Source organism: Macaca fascicularis, chromosome 20, assembly GCF_037993035.2.
Source record: "Macaca fascicularis isolate 582-1 chromosome 20, T2T-MFA8v1.1".
Lineage (NCBI taxonomy): Eukaryota > Metazoa > Chordata > Mammalia > Primates > Cercopithecidae > Macaca > Macaca fascicularis.
Window position 1 is genome coordinate 12090250 of NC_088394.1, and position 19930 is coordinate 12110179.

General features: G+C 53.2%; 1 protein-coding gene across 1 annotated transcript in view; it reads right to left on the bottom strand.

Annotated features, from left to right (window-relative positions):
- The window catches only part of LOC102140761 (uncharacterized), a 153704-nt gene that overhangs the window by 30256 nt on the left and 103518 nt on the right, over positions 1–19930 (bottom strand). Inside the window, exons 43-48 of the mRNA XM_045382987.3 lie at positions 15896–16103; positions 12133–12299; positions 10631–10743; positions 8754–8835; positions 4694–4831; positions 2187–2349 (exon numbers count right to left, since the gene is read on the bottom strand). Of these exons, the coding sequence (XP_045238922.2) occupies positions 2187–2349; positions 4694–4831; positions 8754–8835; positions 10631–10743; positions 12133–12299; positions 15896–16103 (871 nt within the window). The remainder of the gene's footprint in view (positions 1–2186; positions 2350–4693; positions 4832–8753; positions 8836–10630; positions 10744–12132; positions 12300–15895; positions 16104–19930) is intronic.

The following is a 19930-nucleotide window of genomic DNA, read 5'->3' on the forward strand; positions in this document are numbered from 1 at the left end:
CAGGCCTTAAGAGGCCTCAGCCCACTTCCTCCCTTGAACCCATCCAGCCACATGAGAACAAACCCTGCTGGCCTGTGGGCTGGTGCCACCTGCGGTTGGGGAGAGCCTGGTTTCAGCTCAGGATGTCCTAGTGCAGCTGCCAGCCAGCAAGCCCCTAAGCAGGCAGGAGAGCCCAGCCAAGGCCAGCAGAGTCTCCTGCTTACCCTACAGCTGACCTTCAACATGAGGAAGACCAGAAAAGCTGCCCAGGTGACCCACAACCTCATGAGGAAGGAGCTACGCTTGCTTTATGCCGCTGAGTTTCAGAATACTTTGTTACCATCCTGAATCAGGAGCTGACGGGGCCAGCTGCAACCCCAACAGCCTGCATCCCTCCCAGGGGCCTCATATGCACAGGTGACCTGCCCCCCTCAGAAGCCCCACACCCCCATGCCACCATCTGCTGTCCTGTGCTCTCCTTCTAGCTTGGGGTGTGACAGGTGGCACCCCATAGCTGCGTCCTTGCAACAGACGGCCTCCACACCCTGGGTTTTCTTCCTTTGTCCCCCAGGTGAGTCAAGCTGCCCTGACCTCCTGCATCACTTGAGCCCATCTCCTGAGGCCCCTGCGCAGCCCTGCTTTCCTGGACCCCACAGCAAGAGGCTGCCTGAGGCCCCTTTGCACTTTGGTGACCTCTAAGCTCTGTACAAAGGGCACCCACCTGTTCAGATGGGCTGCAGGAGCCGTGCCCAGAGACACTGGTACTGGCTGGTTCTCAGGGCATCACCCAGTCATTGGTTCTGGGGAAGCCGACCACATGCAGGGCTAGAACCCTTTGTTCCTGCCACCTGCTGACTCACGACCTGCAACACTGTGACCACAGTGTGGGGCTGCACGCTGTGTAGCTCACCAAGGGTGGCACAAATAAACACAGGCATGCACACACGTGCATGTATACACACACACATGTACACGTGCACATATACACACATGAGCACACATACATGCATGCACTCTGCCTTGGCATGTTGGGGACCTGCTCACTTTCTCTGCCTTCCAGGGCACACATGTGTCAAACATGACACTGGGAGGATTCTATCAGGCCACCTGGCAAGCCATGCCTCCAGGCTCAGGTCTGTACTCTGTCTCCACACCTGGCAGGTCATGGGTCGGACTCTAATCTGTGCTCCTGGGGTTCCTCGCACAGAAACTGAGTCTTGTGGCTGCACAGGCCATGAGTTACAGCCCCTTCCAGGTGTCTCTGGAGGACCCTGGGACTCATGGCTGCCGTCGTTGGCGATATCCCGGCACTCACCTCCCCTGGCACCAGAACTGCCCAGGGATGCCACCCCTTCCATGCCCTGGCCCCTTCTCCCTGCCCGGATGCACTCAGGATGAGCCCCAGCTCCTCTCTGTGAGCTGAGACCCTGCATGACCTGGGTCCCCCAGCCCTCCTGCCTTACCTAATCCTTTCTCCCCATTCCAGCTATGCTAGCCTCGCTGCTGCTGCTCCACATGCAAAACTCATTTCCACGCGGGACCTTCTGCCTGAAGTGCCTCTGCTCAGATCTGCCCCTCAGTCAGCTCCTTCTCATCCTTCAGACCTCAGTTCAGAAGTCACCTCCTCCAAGAGGCCTACCCAGACCACCCCACCTAAAGGAGGCCCACACCCCACAAAGACCCTGCTTGCTCTCACAGCCTTTTCCATTCGTGGAAATGGTCAGTTTGATGTTATTTTGCTTATGTGCATCTTGTTGCTCAATGCCTGTCTCCCAGAGGGGTGGCACCTAGGCCATCTTGCTTCCTGATGGACCCCTGGTGCCTAGAATCACACCTGGGATATGCAGGTGCTCACTCATGGCTTTTTTGACACTGAGTGTCACTCTGTTGCCCAGGCTGGAGCGCAGTGGCTCAGTCTTGGCTCTCTGCAACCTCTGCCTCCCGGGTTCAAGCAATTCTCCTGCCTCAGCCTCCAAAGTAGCGGGGATTACAGGCGCCTGGCACCATGCCCGGCTAATTTTTGTATTTTTAGTAAAGACGGGGTTTCACCATGTTGGTCAGGCTGGTCTCAAACTCCTGACCTCAAGTGATCCACCCACCTCGGCCTCCCAAAGTGCCAGGATTACAGGCATGAGCCACCACGCCTGGCCATGAATGATTTCTTGAGTGACTGGGCCACCACTGCCTGCAGCCCCTCACACACTCACCCTGCATGCTGAGGTTCCTGGTGGGCTTGGGGAAAGGGCCAGAGAGGCTCCCGGCGAGGGCCACCTCCTGGCCATCCCACAGCACCACCTGGCGCAGGACACGGGTCCCATGAGCTCGCTCGTATGTGGTCTGCAGGACCAGCTCCCCGGGAAGGGCGCTGAGCTGGAAGAGAATGATGGCGTCATGGGGGAACCTGACCTATGCTTCTGCCTGGAATGGGAAAGGAGAGAAGCTTGCAGACGAGGAAAACGGGAGTATCTGTGGATCATTTACAGTTTCCTGCATATGCCAGGGGATCAAAAACCCAAATGCTTCCTAAGGATGAGCAGATAACATAACGGAGGGGAGTGGGTGAGGCGGGTATGGCCAACAGGAGACAGCACAGAACAGCTACCTCTCAACTCCATGACCAAGCTGTGTGGCTCTGGGCAAGTTTTCCAACCTCTCTGAGCCTCAGTTTCCCAGAAAATGGAGGCAAGAAAGTGTCAACCTCTGCAAGATAATACAAGGGGCGCACCCAGCCCAGGGCTAGACAGTGGAGAGGAGCTTGTAGGAGGCACGCAGTTGGTATTGGGGTTTCTCTATCATGTAGCGAGCAGGTATTATGTTCCCAACCCAGTGATGAGTGCTGGGTACAAAGCTAGCCAAGACCTGGTCCCGGCCCTCAAGGGGCTCCCAGGGAGATAGTCACAGGACAGGAAATGATGGGACAAGTTGACAAGGATGGTCACAAGAGACATTCAAAGCAAAAAGGAACACAGAGAAGCAAGCTTGGGGAGGAGGCAGGGAAGAGCATTCCAGGCAGATGGAAGAGTCTGTGCGAAGGCTCAGAGACGAATGCCATCCCTGCTGGTGGGTGCCACCGAGGGTGACTTGAGGGTACTGCAGGGGGACTGCTGGGGTGGTGTAGGAAGTTTGCTCTTAAATGTCTCCAAAACCCATCACTACTGCCCCTAGCTTGGACCACACATTATTATTGCGGTGCCCATTATGGGGCTTCCTCACTGCTCACTTCTGCCACCTGTAGGTCCCTCCCCACACAGCAGCCACAGGGATCTGAAATCATCATTTAGGGATCATGGCCTCAAAGGCTTCTAGTAGCAGACAGAATGCACTACAAACACCTCCCTGTGGCCTGACATACCCTGTGTGATCAGACCACCTCCTACCATTCCCCACCCACCCAGCTCCAGCCCAGTGGCTCCTTGGCCATTCCTAAAACATGCAAACCCATCCCTGCCCCAGGCCCTTTGCATGTCTTGTTTCCTCTGCCTGGAATACTCTTTTTAAAAAATGTGTTTTAGATTCAGGAGATCAGTGTGCATGTTTGTTACATAGGTATATTGTGTAATGGTGGAGACTGGGCTTCTAGCGTACCCGTCGTAGCCGTCACCCAAATATTGAACATCATACCCAGCAGGTAATTTTTCAGCCCTTGGCTCCCTCTTACCCTCCTCCCTTTTGGAGGCCTTAGTGTTTATTGTTTCCATCTTCATGTCCATGTGTATTCAGTGTTTAGCTCCCACTTATAAGTGAGAACATGGGATATTGGGTTTTCTGTTTCTGAGCTAGTTCACTTCGGATAATTGCATCCCTGCTGCTTCAAAGTACAGAATTTCATTCTTTTTTCACGGCTGTGTAGTATTCCATGGTGTATATATACCACAGTCTCTTTACCTGCCTCAAATGCCCGTCCCTCAGAGATTTCTTTTTTTTTTCTTTTCTTCTTTTTGAGATGGAGCTTCACTCCTGTTGCCCAGCCCGGAGTGCAATGGTGCAATCTCGGCTCACTGCAACCTCCACATCCTGGGTTCAAGCAATTCTCCTGCCTCAGCCTCCAAAGTAGCTGGGATTATAGGCATGTGCCACCATACCTGGCTAATTTTGTATTTTTAGTAGAGACGGGGTTTCACCATGTTGGCCATGCTGGTCTCAAATTCCTGACCTCAGGTCATCCACCCGCCTCGGCCTCCCAAAGTGATGGGATTACAGGTGTGAGGCACCGTGCCTGGCCTTCCCCCAGATTTTCAAATGACTGGTGCTTATCATCCACTGCTAGCTCATGTGTCATCTCTTCAGTGAAGCCTTCCTTGGCCACCTAATCTAAATAAGCTCCCTGGTCACTCTCAGTCACTTCACTATGTTTTCTCCATGTGATACTACTATTTGGCATATTTCGTTTGTGTGATTTCAGGGAGTCAATCTCCCCCGCTAGAGTGGACACTTGATGAGAGGAAGGATTGATCGTTCTGTTTTAGGTCACACCCCAGCTTCTGAAATAGTGCCTGGCACCTAGTAGATGCTCAATAAATCATGCAAAAGCAAGGATGGATGGATATAGAGACCAGCTGATAATCCATTCCAGCAAATTTTGTCCATTTCACAGCCTTGCCTGTCCTTCCTCCCAGGAACCAGGACACTAGGACAATTTCTCTTTTCTCAAAGGGCTGTCCCAGAAGCCCGCCATCCCCCAGCGTGCTCCAGCCCCGGGCTGACCTTCACACACCTGCAGGAAGGTCTGTTCCAGTTTGATGAAGTTGGTAAGACTGGCCTTAGCAGCTATCTGCTGGGTGCTGATGTGAAAATGATGCTCCTCCACACCCAAGGCGAACATGCTCTGAACTTCACCCTTGGAGTAGCGTAGCTGGGTCAGGAAAAAAACAAAAAAACACGATAGAGCTCCTTATCAGGGCTCTGATGGAACATTCCAGCAGATGCTGGCTCTAGGCTGAGAGCTCTACCTCCCAAAGTCCCAGGCCCAAGAGACCCACAGCTCCCTGGGCTGGATGAACTTTGATGATGTCAGGGTTTGAAGCCTCAGGTTAGGCCATCAAGTGTGTCCATGGCAACTATATCCTTATGCCCTCCCCACTATAACACTGACTTGAAAATATCTACCAGCCTGGCACCAGCAGGCAAGAATTCTAGTTGTAGTACTGTTGCAGACAGCAGGGGGCAGTCTAGCAGAAATAACTATACTTGGGCATGTGTCAGCATCAAACACAACAGAACTCCAAGTGTGGATCTACCACTGAGAGGTGAGTGATCTCCAGCTAGTTTCTTAACCACTCGAGCCTTCTAATCCAAAAACACGGATAAGGACACCTATTTTATTATGGGTTGTTGTGAAAATTGTATGAAATGCTAACTTCCAGGTTGGCTGAAAAGCACTGGTGGGGGGGAACTTACTAAAAATATAGATTCTGGGCTCCCACTTAAAACCTACAAAAATGGAGTCTCTGGGAAGATGTTCAAGAGGTGTTTTTTTTTTTTTTTTTTTTTTTTTTAGAAGGTGTTTTGCTCTGTTACCCAGACTGGAGTGCAGTGGCACAATCTCGGCTCACTGCAACCTCTGCCTCCCAGGTTCAAGTGATTCTTCTGCCTCAGCCTCCTGAGTAGCTAAGACTACAGGTATGCACCACCACGCCCAGCTAATTTTTGTATTTTTAGTAGAGACGGGATTTCACCATGTTGGCCAGCTGGTCTCAAACTCCTGACCTCAGGTGACCCACCCACCTCAACCTCCCAAAGTGCTAGGATTACAGATGTGACCCACTGCACCCATCCAAGAGCTGGTATTTTTAACGATCTCACGAAATGCATCATGACATTAGGGATACCCCGTGTCAAAAATGTTCAACTTGAATCTTCAACAAACAATCTGACAAATCCACATTAGGAGGATGTTTTGCAAAATAACTTCCTGGACACTTCAAAATTGCCAATGTAGGACTTTTTTTTTATGACAGGGACAGGGTCTGCTCTGTCATCCAGGCTAGAGTGTACAGTAGTGTGAACACGGCACACTGCAGCCTCAACCTCCTGGGCTCAAGCAATTCTCCCATACCTCGGCCTCCGGGTAGCTGAGATACAGGTACACACCACCATGCCTGGCTACTTCTTTAATTTTTTGTAGAGACGGGGTCTCCCTAGGTTGCAGGTTGTTTTGAACTCCTGAACTCTACTAATTCTCCTGCCTCGGCCTCCCAAAGTGTTGGGATTACAAGTGTGAGCCACTGCATCCGGTTGGGTTTTTTTTTTAAGGTGGTTAATGACAATAAAATGTTTAGGGGGAATTATATCTGCAACTTACTTTGAAATGTATCCAAAAATAAGATGGATGGATGAAGAGCTATGTGATTATGTGAAATAAAATGTGAACAGGAAAATCTAGGTATGTGGGTATTCACCACAAAATTACTTCAATTCTTTAGCATCTAAAAAATTATATAATAAAACGTTGGAGGGCCGGATGCAGTGACTCATGCCTGTAATCCCAGCACTTTGCGAGGCCGAGGTGGGCGGATCATTTGAGGTCAGGAGTTCGAGACCAGCCTGGCCAACATGGTAAAACCCCATCTCTATTAAAAATACAAAAATTATTCAGGCATGGTAGTGCAGCCTGTAATCTCAGCTACTCAGGAGGCTGAGGCAAGAGAATTGCTTAAACCCAGGGGGCAGAGGTTGCAGTGAGCTGAGATCATGCCACTGCACTCCAGCCTGGGTGACAGAGCAAAACTTCTTCTCAAAAAAAGTAAAAAAATAAAAATAAAAATAAAAAAATAAAACATTGGGTAAGGAAAGGTAGGGTGTAGAAGGAGAATGTTCTAGATCAGGAGTTGCTGTTTGGGTCAAATTTGGCCCACAACCTGATTTTATAAATAAAGTTTTATTGTAACAGCCACGTCTATTCACCTACATATCCTCTATAGCTGCTTTTCTGTTACAGTGACAATTGTGAGCAGTTGTAACAGGGACCGAAAGGCCTGCAACCCCCACACATTTTACTTCACAATACAAGTTTGTAGACCTCTGTTCTAGATTAAGAAAATTTAAAAAACATGGCAACTACGCATGCTGTGTGATCTTGGCCTGCATCCCGGATTTAAAACAAAACAAAACAGTTTTTTGAAAGAACATTAGTGGGAAAGCTGGGAAATTGTATATGGGCTGTACATTAAATGAAGGTATTACTTCAACGTTCAATTTCCTGAACGTTGTAATTATTGTGTTAAATCAGAAAATATCCTTGTTACAGGAAATAGTTGAAGTATTTCAGAATAAAAAGGTGATGCCTTCAGAAACATCTCTATATTAATTCTTAACGATACAGAAAAAATATGTATCTGACGATACAAATTTATGTAACATAGATAAGAAATATGGAAAGATATTAACAACTGGTCAATGTTCACTGTCCTACAGTAACTTTTATATAGGTTGAAATGACTCAAAATAAAACTTGGGAAAAAATTAAGAACCTCCCAGAATGGAGCCTGGTGTGGTGGTACCACCTGTAGTCCCAGCTGCTCCAGAGGCTGAAGCAGGAGGATCACTTGCACCCAGGAGCCTGAGGCTGCAGTGAGCTATGATCATGTCACCACACTCCAGCCTGGGTAACAGAGCAAGACCCTGTCTCAGAAAGAAGTTTTAAAAATAAAAAATAAGGCTGGGCGTGGTGGCTCATGCCTGTAATTCCAACATTTGGGAGGCTGAGATGGGTGGATCGTTTGAGGTCAGGAGTTTGCGACCAGCCTGGATATCACAGTGAAAACCCGTCTCTACCAAAAATATAAAAATTAGCCAGGCGTGGTGGTGCACGCCTGTAATTCCAGCTACTCAGGAGGCTGGGGCAGGAGAATCACTTGAACCAGGGAGGTGGAGGTTGCAGTGAGCCGAAATTGTGCCACTGCACTCCAGCTTGGGTGACAGAGACTTTGTCGAGAGAAAGAGAGAGAGAGAGAAGCAAGAAATAAAAGAAAGAAAGAAAAGAAAGAAAGGAAAGAGAGAAGAGAGAGAGAGAGAGAGAGAGAGAGAGAGAAAGTTCCCTGAATGATTATGCAGTTGTAGTGAAGTTTGAGGAACTCCAAAATCCTGTGTAAATGCAGCAGGGGACCCAGCACACAGCATGCGCTCTGTAAACAAAGGCGGCCTGGGCCAGGGCGGGGAGAGCCTACCAAAACAGGGTGGCTGGTAGCCAAATGAAGTGACCAGTTGGCAGATGTGACCATTCATGCATGCACTCACCTATTCATGCCCTATTTTTTACTGAACACCTACTGTGTGCTGGGCCCTGTGCCAGGCACTAGGCATGCCCTCCAGGAGCTCCACATTTGGGCACAGACGACAGCTCAGGGGGACAGAGGAACCCGGCCTAAGTCTACTGGGCCCTCCTGTCCACTCCTATGACCCCCCCCTGCAGTCCTGCATGCAGGGCAGAGATGGGGGTGATACTGGCACAGCTCCAAAGGGTTGTATCATCTGCTCCCGCCTCTACAAGTGTGCCAGGCTGGGTGAGGCAATGCCAGGTGCCAGGCACTGGGTAAGGAGGCCTTCCCCATCTCCCGAAGGGCTCTGGGGGCCACGGGGGCTGGCCCAGGAATGTAAACCTGCGTGTGTTTGGGAAAGCTGGAGCCAGGGGTTTCCGAGGGTTGCCCACCGGAGCCTGCTGCAGGCTGGCGAACAGATGTGCATGCGTTAACACTCCCCAGAGGGGCCTGGCTCCCTCCCACCTCGGGCTGGGCATCTGGAACCAGTTAGGAGCCAGGCAGCTGGGGCATAGTTACCTTAGCTGAGGCTGAGGCTGAGCTGGGGCAGCGACCCAGGAGGGAGGGGAGGCGATGCTGGCCTGAGAACAGCAGCTCTTTGCTAGAAGGAAAAAAGAGAAGGCCTGAAGCTGGCGAGATGGCGCCTTGTCCAGCGCCCCTAGGGCCAGGTCGAGACCAAGTCGACTTCCCCAAGAGAGGGTCAGAGAGCCAGGATCACATCAGTGGCCTCATGCAGGGCTATTCACACACCCCAAGGTCCAAGGGCCATACGGTGCCCTGGTTAGGGCTGGACTCTGGAGCCAAGTTACCTGGATTTGACTCCCGGCTTGGCCTCTGCCTAGCTCTGGCACCAGGGGCAAGCTTCTTGGTTGCCCCTCTCTGAGCCTCAGTTTCCCCACTGGTATCAAGGGTTAAGCATGGCTCTGGGCTTCAAGTCTTCCATGAGCCCAGCAGTGAGCTTTCTTGGGTCGGTCCCTTGGGAGCTCCAGTAGGGTGTGGACAACAGGACTTTAACCCCCTGGCTCCCTCCCAGGGATCCTCCTCACGTAGCACCCCTCCCCTCACTCCTCCAGGCCAGGGTGGTTATGGTCTGCACGCTTTTCTTTCTTTCTTTTTTTCTTCACTAGAGACAGGGTCTTTCTCTGTCAGCCAGGCCGGAGTGCAGTGGTGCCATGTCTGCTCACTGCAGCCTTGATCTCCCAGACTCAAGTGATCCTCCCGCCTCAGCATCCTGAGCAGTTGGGACTACAAGCATGCGTCACCATGCCAGGCTAATTTTTAAGATTTTTTTGTAGGCTGGATGCGGTGGCTCACACCTGTAATCCCAGCACTTTGGGAAGCCGAGGTGGGCAGATCACGAGGTCAGATCGAAACCATCCTGGCTAACACGGTGAAATCCCATCTCTACTAAAAATACAAAAAATTAGCCAGGCATGGTGGCAGGCACCTGTAGTCCCAGCTACTGGGGAGGCTGAGGCAGAAGAATGGCATGAACCCAGGAGGCGGAGCTTGCAGTGAGCCGAAATCACGCCACTGCACTCCAGCCTGGGTGACAGAGCAAGACTCCATTTCCAAAAAAAAAAAAAAAAAGATTTTTTTGTAGCAATGGGGATCTCACTATATTGTCCAGGCTGGCCTCGAGCTCCTGGGCTTAAGCAATCCTCCCACCTCGACCTCCCGAAGCACTGGGATTACAGGTGTGAGCCACTGTGCCAGGCCTGTCTCCCATGGTGCTAACTCCAGGGTGCTGTACCCTCCTGTCAGGTTCCTCTCCACCTCCACGTCTCAGCCTTGGCACGGTTGGCATCTTGGCTCATGGACTTCACAGTTGTGAGTGTGTCCTGAGCACTGTAAGACGCTTAGCAGCATCTGTGGCCTCTATACACTGACCCTCATAGTGTCGTCCTCCCCAATGTAGCAACCAGAAATTCCCCAGGCTTTGCTGAAAGTCCCTGGGGGGAAACTCGCCCCTAGGTGAGAACCACTGATCTACCCCTTCAACAAGTGGCTTACTCACCCCCTCCCTCACCGCTGAGACCCGAGCGCTAGAGCCTGGCTGGTGGCCCCTGACTTAGTGCACACATAGGAGCACCAAGCACCTCACCAGGCCCCCAGCCCTAAGGGCACTAATAGTTACTAATAAGTGTTTGGGGCCTGGGATGCACTTCGTTTCTGAGGCCAAGAATTCATCAGTGCCCTGCCTGGAGAGGCTGAGCGATTTTTACAGCTGTGTGACCTTGGAAAAGTCGCTTGGCCTCTCTGAGCCTTCCTACCCCATATTTATGCAGTGGGGCTGAGCAGAGGATTGAGAGGGGCTGTGTCCAGCGATGGTGCACAGTAGATGCCCAGCCAATGGTTCCTCCCCCGACTCCTCTCCTCCTGGGGGCCCCCATCACCTGATTGCCTGGTTCTGGCCACGGACGTCAAGGACCAAGGTGGCCTGAGAATCACAGGTCAGCTGCAGCGAGGAGCTCATCTCTTCTGCCTCCCAGAGTCCTCGGAACACGAGCTGAGGAGGGAGCAGGCTGTGAGATGTGCGGGTGTAGACAGCCTGAGGAGCCTCACAGGCCTGGTGGGGACCCCAGCCAAGCTCTACAGCCCAGCATGTCCCTGTTCCCATCCCCAGCATGGCCTGGGACCCACAGAAGCCCCGCAGGCTTGGCTCATCCAACACTCTCATAGATGCTGAGGATGCAGGGCCGGGGTCGGCCCCGATTGCAGCTGAGGTTGGCAGTACCCACCGAGGGACCCCAAAGGACAGCTGCAGCCCAGACATTGGCAGAGCATGTGCTCCCTGGAAGACTCCGTGTCACCTGACCTCGAGGCCACGAAAGGGTTTAGATGAAGTCAGGGGCACGGGGTATCCAGTCCACTCAGCTGTGGGGTACCGGGCAGAGATCCTTTGCAGGAGGGGTGACAGCCTGGCCCCCTGACCCGCCGGGAGCTGCCCCTCCTCCCACAGCAGAGTGGAGTGGGGCAGGGGTTGCTGGGTAACCTGAAACAGGCTGGGAAAGAAGCATGAATGCCTGGCTCTGGAATACGCTCTGTGTTGGAGAAGGAGGCCCAGCTAGGCAGGACGAGCTCATACCAAGTGATAGTGGTCAGGGCATGGCCCATGTGGGCTCCTCTTCACCGAGACAGGACACCAAGAGGAAGAGCCAGGGTGCCAAGTCTGAGTCCCTATTTTGCTGCTTACTTGCTAGGTGACCTTGGGCAAGTCGCCCACACTCTCACATGTGACCCAGAGATGATGATGATAATCGTCATTGTCACACCATCAGCATCATCTTCCCCTTCATCACAGCAGGTACTTCTTAAGCATCTACACAGACATTAATGGGATTAACTCACTGGATCCTCACAACCTCCACATTATAGGTAATATCATCGTCCCCATTTTGCAGATGGGGAGATCAGGGCACAGACAGGTGAAGGAGTTCGCCCAAGGCCACACAGCCAGCAAGCAGCAGGGCTGGGATCTGAACACCGGAGAGGGCCTTCGCAAGGACGGTACCATCCTGCCTCTCTCTGGGGCATTAGGAGGATGAGACTAATGAACGCCCATCAACCCTTTAAAGGGGGCTGGGCACGGGGCAGGCGCTTGACAAGCAGGAGCTTTGATTCTGACCCAAGCCTGCAGGGCAGAAGGATGCAGGCCAGGAGCCAGGAGAGGCCCCGGGCACCCACCCACACCAGCCCTGTGATTGGGAACGCAGAGACTGCTCAGCAGACCTGATTATAGTGATTATGAAGGAAGCCTTTGTAAACTGTAAAGTACTGGGGAAACCCAAGGCCTGGCCCTCCCCACCCACCCTGCACACAGCGGGTCCTCTGCACACCCGGAATTGGACAGAGGGGACAGAATTTGGAGGGAGGTCCTGCCCCACCCACTCCTTACCTGGTTGCTGAAGGGCAGGCCCAGCCTCTGGAGAGCAGGCACTGCATGGCTGGCATTGGCCACCAGCTGCAGTGGGCCATACAGTGGCCAAGCCACCAGGGCTGCCAGGTCCATGCTGACTCCACTGTCCCCGCCATGGAAGGCTACCATGGCCTGGGTCTGGGTCTCTAGAGGCAGAGAATGTCATGGGTTACTGAAGACAGGTTCACCTCCCTTCCCCGTCCAGGAACACACCAGACTGCAGGAGAGGCCATGCCCTGTGGCCCTCAAACACAACACCAGCAGGAAAGGGCAAGGCTGCCTCAGCGTGGGGGCTGGGTGGGGTCAACCATTTTGAGCCTCCTTGACATCACCTATCATAATGTGTCCCTGAGGATCTAGGTCTGGGTGGCTCCTTCTCTCATTGAAGTTGAAGGTGCTTAAATGACACCTCCTCCAAGAAGCCTCCCCTGACTGCCCATCTGAAGTCCCTCCCAATCCTTTGCTGCCAGGCATCCTCCATCCCATCTCCCTGGAGTGTGGTTCCCAGCACAACCTGAAATGACCTCACTCACTTACTTATTGGGTCCCTGCTCCCCATACTCTCACCCCACCAGAAGCTCAGTCCCTGGGGGCGGGGTTTCTCTTAGGACAGCTCCTGACACACAGCGGGGGTGCAGCGAGTGCTTTCTGAATGACTGCGGGATGAAAGGCTTCTCTGCAGGGATTCCTGAGGATTATCCAGTAGCCTGCAGAGGAATCAGCCTGAGGTCTGCTCTCCACAAATGGCCACTGCGGCCACTGACATCCATCTGCATCCACCCGGCCCTGGCTGCAGGGTCCCGTCCCTCCCATCACCCCCTGCAGAACGGGAGATTCTGGCTCACAGGTAGGAATTTCTTCTTTAACTTAAATTCCCTTTGCTACACAGAGAAATCCATCAGGTCCGGGAGTCCCAGAGCAAACAGATGGCGCCTACTCTACGTCAGACGCCAGGTTCCCATGGGGTGCAGCTCACCACTTGGGCTCAGGCCCAAGTGACACTCAGCCAGGCTCCAGCACCTCCCATCTGGCCAGCAGGGTGGACGAGCTCCACAGCTCTGAGCCTCACCTTCCTTATCTATGAGGTGGGCACAGCCCGCCCGCCTCAGGGGACAGTGTCCAGAGTGAATGGGGTAACACACGGGAGAGGACCACGTATGGGACATGTAGAAGGCCTCAGGAAAGGCTTCCTTCCTTCCTCGTTCAACATTCAACCACATGTACCACTATGTGCAGGGCATGAGGAGAGGGGACACAATCCCCACGCCCGGGAGCACCGGACTGTCAGAGACACCAGGAATGTTAACGACAGGCAGAAAGCGTCCCGAGAGGTGGCGACAGCAGACTGTGGACAACAGTGGGAGAAAGGAGAGGTCACTCCTGGCTAGGGGCGGCCATACCAGGCATCCTGGGTCGGAAACTAGAGTGGCGTGGAGGTAGTCACCCAGAATGACCTCCCCTCACTTGGCTATCATGTCCCTAACGAACCGTGACGTCACCTCAGACTGGGGACAATTTCCCCATGTGATCCTGTCCTCTGTTCACCCCTCAGGAGGCTGAGGGCCAGAAATAAAGTGTTTTTTGTTTGTTTGTTTGTTTTTTTGACACGAAGTTTCACTCTGTGGCTCAGGCTGGAGTGCAGTGGCGTGATCTCAGCTCACTGCAACCTCCGCCTCCCAGGTTCAAGTGATTATTGTGCCTCAGCCTCCTGAGTAGCTGGGACTACAGGCATGCACCACCATGCCCAGCTAATTTTTTCTTTTCTTCTTCTTCTTCTTTCTTTTTTTTTTGTAGAGACAGGGTTTCACCTTGTTGGCCAGGCTAGTCTCGAAATCCTGACCTCAAATGATCCACCAACCTTGGCCTCCCAAAGTGCTAGGATTATAGGTGTGAGCCATCACACCTGGACCCCAAAATAAAAAAGTTTGAGGCCAACATAAGATGCCCCAGGGGACTGGGGAGTCCCAGGGGTCCTGAATGGTTAAGAGTCACGTCTCCATAATCTATATGGGGGTCAGAGGGTGTCTCTGGGTTCAATCTTCCCTCTGTCATTATCAGCTGTGTGACCTGGGCCAGGTGACTCAACCTCTCTGAGCCTCCATTCCTCATCTGCAGAATGGGAATGACATTCCTAACCCTACCTCATAGGCTCGTTCACGCACCCATTTAATACCTACTATGTATCCTGCAACAAAGCAGACAAAAGTCATCCCTGCCCTCGCAGAGCACACATTCTGGTGATTCTAGCATAGAAAGAATGAGAAACAAAGGCATTTGTATGCTACACATATGTCAAATGACAGAGCTGGGGAGAGGGATGGGAGGGGATGGGAGGGGATGGGAGGGGATGGGAGGGGATGGGAGGGGATGGGAGGGGATGGGAGGGGATGGGAGGGGATGGGAGAGGGATGGGAGGGGATGGGAGGGGATGGGAGGGGATGGGAGGGGATGGGAGAGGGATGGGAGGGGATGGGAGGGGGATGGGAGGGGATGGGAGGGGATGGGAGGGGATGGGAGGGGATGGGAGGGGATGGGAGGGGATGGGAGGGAGGGGATGGGAGGGGATGGGAGGGGATGGGAGGGGATGGGAGGGGATGGGAGGGGATGGGAGGGGATGGGAGGGGATGAGGGGATGGGAGGATGGGAGGGGATGGGAGGGGATGGGGGGATGGGAGGGGATGGGAGGGGATGGGAGGGGATGGGAGGGGATGGGAGGGGATGGGAGGGGATGGGAGGGGATGGGAGGGGATGGGAGGAGATGGGAGGGGATGGGAGGGGATGGGAGGGGATGGGAGGGGATGGGAGGGGATGGGAGGTAGAAAAGAGAGGCCTCCCTGAGACGCCACTGGAAAAATACCTAAGGGAGGTGAGGAAGCCAGGCAGGCATGTGCGAGAGAGGTATTCGAGGCAGCAGGACCAGCCTGTGCCAAGGTCCTGGGGCCACAGCAAGCCTGGCGTGTTGAAGAACAGCGAGCAGTGGAATAAGTAGGGCTGGGGCTTGGGAGACGAAGACAGAGAGGGGAAGGGTGTGGATTGTGATGGCTCACAGGCCCCTCTAAGAGCTTTGACTTTCCCCCTGTGTGATTGGGACGGCTGTACTGTATTGAGCTGTCGTGTGTACACAGCTTGCCTGGCATGTATGCAGTAAGTGCTCAGCCAATGCTGGCTTCCCTTGTTGCTTTTATCTTCCCACCATAATGGGTTGAACCGTGTCCCCAAGAGATATTGAAGTCCCACCCACCCCCCTCACCCTCTGTCCTGTGATTATGACTTTATTTTAAAACAAGGTCTTTACAGATGTAATTAAGTAAAAATAAGGTCATATCTAAATCGGACGGGCCCTCCATCCACTGTGGATTGTTTTTGCTTTTATTTTGAGACAGGGTCTCATTCTGTCACCCAGGCTGGAGTGCAGTGTTGCAATCATAGCTCACTGCACCCTCAGCCTTCTGGCTCAAGCGATCCCCTGCCTCAGCCTCCCGAGTAGCTGGGACCACACACCGATGCCACCACACCTAGCTAAGATTTCTATGTTTTAAGCCAACCGGTGTGTGGAAAACTAATCCGCCTGTCTCGGGAATTAGGTCATTGATGGGCAAGGCTGTCCTGGTTGTCCTAGAGCCCAGAGCCACACTGGGCTTGATGGGGGTGCCACCTGGGTCCAGGCCTGAGGCTGCTGGGCTGGCCCAGGCATCGAGGAAGTCAGCTCCCCAGTCCCAGGGCTGTGCGCTGGGTGCCTCACCGTGTATCTGCAGCACAGCGCTCAGGCAGGCCTCGCCTGGGAACCCTGCCCACAACAAGGCCTCACTGTTGTGCCAGCTCCGGCCGGAGAGCTCCAGGTGCCCATCACGGTAACAGCAGCTCACGGAGTAGTTGAGGAACGTGGGCCCCATCACGACGCGTCCAGAATGCTCAAAGCCGGAGCTGCCGTTGTGAATGTCCACAGAGACCTGGAACGACACCGAGGAGATGCTGGACCGCCCTGTGCAGAGAGAGCCAGCCCGGGGCAAGCTGGCACTGGCTCCCACAAACCCTGGGGTTATCAGTGCCATTCACGTCACTGTGGTGGGAGGAACTCAAACCCTCTTGCAGGAGATTTGATGACCAACGTGGTTACTCCAGCTAATTACACATGCACCCAGGAGACCACAGAGAAAACCCGCAGAAACCAATCAGGAAGCGGGGCAGGCAGGGGAGAGTAGGCCTGGGGAGGATGGCTGGAGAAAGGCTTTGGGAAGACCAAGATCTCCTGGCTGGTGCGAAACAGGTTGCAAACCACAGCCTACATCTGTTCTTGTAAACAAAGTCATTGGAACACAGCCCTGCCTGTTTGTCGGAGGCATTTGAACCAGAGCAACTCCATCTTGAATAGACGCTGTGTAAAATAAGACTGAGACCTATCCGGCTGCATTACCAGGAGGTTAAGCATTCTAAGTCACAGGACGACATAGGAGGTCAGCACAAGATACAGGTCATAAAGACCTTGCTGATAAAACAGGTTGCAGTAAAGAAGCTGGCTAAATCCCACCAAACCAAGATGGAGATGAGAGTGACCTCTGGTCGTCCTCACTGCTACACTCCCACCAGCGCCATGACAATTTACAGATATCATAGCAATGTCGGGAAGTTACCCTATATGGTCTAAAAACGGGAGGCATGAATAATCCACCTCTTATTTAGCATATCATCAAGAAATAGCCATAAAAATGGGCAACCAGCAGCCCTGAATTGTTTCTTGCCCAAGATCCAAGAACCCTCCCTTGGGGTCTGGATTGAGACTCCATTCCGGTAACATGTTCACGTCCTATTCCCGTGACTGCTTTCACAACACAACAGCAGCGGAATGGAGGCGCTGCGGCAGAGAATGCAGGGCCACAGAGCCTAGGACGTTTACCATCTGGCCCTTGATGGAAAAAGTTTCTCAAACTTTGCTGTGAGATGTAATTCCCTCCCACGCCACCCACAATTGTCTCGGTAAAACCTTCAGCGAGGCCAGGCGCACTGGTTCACGCCTGTAATCTCAGCACCTTGGGAGGCCAAGGCCGGTGGATAACTTGAGGTTAGGAGTTTCAGACTGTCCTGGCCAACATGGCAAAACCCCATTTCTACTAAAAATACAAAAATTAGCCAGGTGTGGTAGCAGTTATCTATAATCCCAGTTACTCAGGAGGCTGAGGTGGGAGACTCTCTTGAACCCGGTGGGCGGAGGTTGCAGTGGGTTGAGATCACGTTACTGCACTCCAACCTGGGCGAAAGAGCGAAACTCCATCTCAAAAAACAAAAACCTTCAGTGAAATCTCCACCACCTTTTCCACCACTATCAAAGGAGCTACCCAGGCATGAAGGAGCAGGGATGAATGAGGGAGGTGGAGAGGACACCTTGGGCCCCTGTGACCCAAAGAATGAGCTGCTGCCCAGCCGTGACTGCATCACCTGGGCTGAGAAATGCAGGTTCTCAGGGCCCACTCCAGACCTGCTGAATCAAGCCTGCATTTTAATGCCCTCCCCGGTTATGCCTGTGTACTGGGTGTGCGGGAAGCCCCACTTTAGGCAGAAGGCTGCATCTGCCGTGGGACCCCACAGGAGGTCCAGGTCTGCTGGGCTCTGATCATGTGCCACCCACCCTCTGGCATGACAGCCCAGGACTCAGGGCTGGACTTATCATAAGTTTCAGGGGCTCTGTACTGCTGGCCAGCTCTGCAAGACTGTCCCCATCTACCCTGGGCCACACCCAGGCCTGCCTGCTAGGCCTCTGCTGGTGTCACCGCTGACCTTGATGGCACCAAGGAGACTCAGTGTGAGAGCAGAGAGGCCAGGGCTGAGCTCTCTGTCACTATCCACGGAGCGCTTCTCTGCATCCCAGCCCCAGTGGGCAGAGCTGGGGAAACTGAGACCTGAGCCCTTATCACCACGTAGCTGGCTCCCTGGACTTTCCCCCCAGGACAGGGCGTTCCCAGGGTCCAGCCAACACTAGACCAGGGGTTGCAAGTTAGTGGCCCTTGAGCTGATAAGTTTTATGTGGTCACTCACTCTGATATTTTTTGTGGTGTTGTTTGTGAGACGGAGTCTTGCTCTGCCACCCAGGCTGGAGTGCAATGGCGCAATCCTGGCTCACTCTAATCTCCGCCTCTTGGGTTCAAACAATTCTCCTGCCTCAGCCTCCCAAGTAGCTGGGACTACAGGCACACACCACCATGCCCAGCTAATGTTTTTGTATTTTTAGTAGAGACAGGGTTTCACCATGTTGGCCAGGCTGGTCTCGAACTCCTGACCTCAAGTGATCCACCTGCCTTGGCCTCCCAAAGTGTTGGGATACACGACATCATGTATAATTCTGTTTGTATGAAATTTCCAAAATAGATGAATGCATAGGGACGGAAGGCAGATTCGTGGTTGCTGGGGACCAGGGAGGAGGGGATAGGAGGGACTACTGATGGATATGGGGTTTCCACTGGGGTGATGAAAAGTTCTAGAACTTGCAAGCACCGATGATTGTAGAATAGTGTGAACGAACATAGCGTCCCCGAGTTGTATACTTTAAAACAATTTTACATTATTACACACATTTTACTACAAGAAATGTGAAAAGATACATATGATGTGGAGGGTCTGAGACGTGGCACACACTCTGTAGTTCCCCACACAGCTCAGTGACACATTTCAGTTCTCCGCCTGGCCCCCAAAGGCTCTCAGTTTGCAACCCCTGCATCCAACTCACGCAGGTTTATCATTGAAACAGCAGGAGCAGGCCAGGTGCAGTGGCCCACGCCTGTCATCCCAGCACTTTGGGAGGTTGAGGCAGGTGGATCACTTGAGGTCAGGAGTTCAAGACGAGCCTGGCCAACATGGTGAAACCTCTCTATTAAAAATACACTGGCCGGGCGCGGTGGCTCACGCCTGTAATCCCAGCACTTTGGAAGGCCGAGGCGGGCGGATCACAAGGTCAGGAGATCGAGACCATGGTGAAACCCCGTCTCTACTAAAAATAGAAAAAAATTAGCCGGGCGCAGTGGCGGGCGCCTGTAGTCCCAGCTACTCGGGAGGCTGAGGCCGGAGAATGGCGTGAACCCAGGAGGCGGAGCTTGCAGTGAGCCGAGATTGCGCCACTGCACTCCAGCCTGGGTGACAGAGCGAGACTCCGTCTCAAAAAACAAAAACAAAAACAAAAACAAAAATTTAGCTGGGCGTGGTGGTGGACGCCTGTAATCCCAGCTACCTGGCAGGCTGAGGCAGGAGACACTTGAACCTGGTAGGCAGAGGTTGCAGTAAGCTGAGGTCATGCCACTACACTCAAGCCTGCGCAACTGAGCAAAACTCCATCTCGGGAAAGGAGAGGGGAGGAGGGGGTAGGGGGGGAGAGGTTTAAGACCCTGTCTTAAACCTGGGGATACTACCAGGCAAGAAATAGAAATGCCTGAGCCCATGACGCTTAGGTGGCAGTGGTGGGAGGCAGACAGGACAAGGAGAAAGGCATTGTGCTTCCTGCCTGCTCCCTCAGCAGAGAGAGCTTGAAGCCACCTGAGCTGAGCTGCACGCCAGCCCTGAGCTCCACGGTCCACTTGTCTCATGATGCTAGGATACGCCCACCACCAGTCCAGCTGTCCACTAACCCAGCTGCCCATAACAGAGGTGGGCTTGCAACCCTTGGGGCCTGGTTGACGTCTACCTGTGTTTGCAGATGGGACCACGCAAAGACCCTCAGGTTGAGCTGATGCCCCTAGGAACTGGGAGTCCAGGTGCATGTCACCAGGGATGTGGGGGGTCTTGAAGGAGGGGG